The sequence below is a fragment of the Myotis brandtii genome, unplaced genomic scaffold, assembly GCF_000412655.1.
Source record: "Myotis brandtii unplaced genomic scaffold, ASM41265v1 scaffold157, whole genome shotgun sequence".
Taxonomy (NCBI): domain Eukaryota; kingdom Metazoa; phylum Chordata; class Mammalia; order Chiroptera; family Vespertilionidae; genus Myotis; species Myotis brandtii.
This window is the reverse complement of record NW_005355708.1, coordinates 40,498-42,689: the sequence shown is the minus strand read 5'-3', so window position 1 is coordinate 42,689 and position 2,192 is coordinate 40,498. Positions and strand designations below refer to the sequence as shown.

Sequence of the window (2,192 nt, the reverse complement as noted above, 5' to 3'; positions counted from 1 at the left end):
CGGTGGCCGAGGGGGTGAGACAGGGTGTGGGGTGACTTAGGGCCCCTCTGGAGGACTGTGACCTCCTGGGCAGGATGTAACCAGGGCTGTTGGGGGAGGTACAGCGTCCTGACGGTCCTGGGAGGCTTGGTCCTTGGGGGTGGGGGTAGGGTGGAGTGGGGCAGGGGACATGCTGTGTGAAGTCCCGCCTAAAAGGCGAGGCCAGTGGTGGAGTCAGGAGAGAGCCCTGGGCATGATTTGTGTTTCTGCACCAGCATCAACCTCCACGCCAACTACAACTACAAGTACAAGCACCACTACAGCCACGACCTCGACCATCACAGCCCAAATTCCACCTGTATCCACAGCCCCGACAGGGAATGCCACCCACAGCAGGAACAGCCAGGATGGCTCCCGGCCGAGCCCGGACCAGGACCACGGGTAAGGCGCCCTCGTCCTGGGGTCCGGGGAGGGGGGACCTTCTCCTCAGGGGAGCGCAGGGCGCCACCTCCTTCCCGGGCGTGTGGCCCTGGGTGTGTGTGTGTTGGGGGGAGGTGGTAGCCAGGATGGCTCCCAGCCGAGCCCGGACCAGGACCACGGGTAAGGCGCCCTCGTCCTGGGAGGGGGAAGGGGGCCTTCTCCTCAGGAGAGCACAGGGCACAACCTCCTTCCCGGGCGTGTGGCCCTGGGTGTGTGATGGGGGGAGGTGGGGGTCACGCCCCTCCTGGGGGGACCTCCGGCTCCCTTTGCGCCAGGCCAGGCCGGGAGCCACAGTCCGTCTCTCCCAGCCGGGCCTGCCGAGCCCACGCTGGGGCTGCCTTGGGGTCTGAGAGAAGCTGTGGGGAGACGCTGGGTGGATGAAGGAAAGTAACGCTGAGTGAGAGCTGATGTTATCGCCCCGCACGGGCGATACCTCCCGTGAGGGCTCTCCGCTGCTCCTCACCATGACCTCGCCATCGCCACTCCCACTGTACAGATGAGCAAACCGAGGCTGGAGAGGTTAAGCGATCTGCCGGGTCCTGTGGCTACAGGCGTCACGCCCCTCCTGGGGGGACCTCCGGCTCCCTTTGCACCAGGCCCAGGCCGGGAGCCACAGTCCGTCTCTCCCAGCCGGGGCTGCCGAGCCCACACTGGGCCTGCCTTGGTGTCTGAGAGAAGCTGTGGGGAGATGCTGGGTGGATGAAGGAAATAACATGAGTGAGAGGCTGATGTTATCGCCCCGCACGGGCGATACCTCCCGTGAGGGCTCTCCGCTGCTCCTCACCATGACCTCGCCATCGCCACTCCCACTGTACAGATGAGCAAACCGAGGCTGGAGAGGTTAAGCGATCTGCCGGGTCCTGTGGCTACAGGCAGGCTGGGCCTCTAGCACAGGCTTCTGGGATTCCGAAGCCTTGGTTCTTCCTTCTAAACTAGTGATTCGTGACCTCTCTGGGGGTCACGCGCCCCAGGAGGATCTGACAACATATGTAGACTTTCCAGAAAATCCAAGCTGTCCTAAACCACTTCCGGGCTCACACACCACCTGGTGCCCCGTGGTTCAGTCCGGCCCTGACACCCGGCGTTGGCACAGACCCCACAGGTCAGGGGCTCAGTCCCATATGACTGCCCGCCTTCAGGTGTCGGGCACTGGGGGGGTCCCCAGGCCATGCACTCTGACCCACTGGCTACAAATGTGGGGGTTCCCATAACCCCTTGCCAGGAGGATCTGACAACATATGTAGACTTTCCAGAAAAATCCAAGCTGTCCTAAACCACTGCCGGGCTTACACACCACCTGGTGCCCTGTGGTTCAGTCCCCGCCCAGACACCCGGCGTTGGCACAGACCCCACAGGTTAGGGGCTCAGTCCCATATGACTGCCCGCCTTCAGGTATCAGGCACTGGGGCGATCCCCAGGCCATCGCACTCTGACCCACTGACTAAAAATGTGGGGGTTCCCTTAACCCCTTGGCTTTGATCATGGGTAGACCGCTGGCAGAATGCCAGAAAGCGCCATACTTATGGCAACAGTTTGACCATCAGGGTAAAGGTGGGGACCAGCCAAATGAAGAGGCACGGAGGGGGAGGTCTGGGAGGGCTCCCAATGCAGGGTTCCCGCCTCCCAGCGGCGTGGACTGCACCCCTCCCGGAACTCGATGTGTTTAAGGACCGGAAGCTCCTCCAAGCTCTGGCTGCGGGTTTTTACTGGGTTTCATCACATAGACCGATTGG

At 62.6% G+C, this 2,192-nt stretch overlaps 1 protein-coding gene across 1 annotated transcript in view; it reads left to right on the top strand.

The window, feature by feature from the left end:
• CD300A (CD300a molecule) overlaps positions 1 to 2,192 on the top strand; it is a 14,088-nt gene that overhangs the window by 5,007 nt on the left and 6,889 nt on the right. The window contains exon 4 of the mRNA XM_014536082.1: positions 348 to 420. Coding sequence (XP_014391568.1) covers positions 348 to 420 — 73 coding nt within the window. The remainder of the gene's footprint in view (positions 1 to 347; positions 421 to 2,192) is intronic.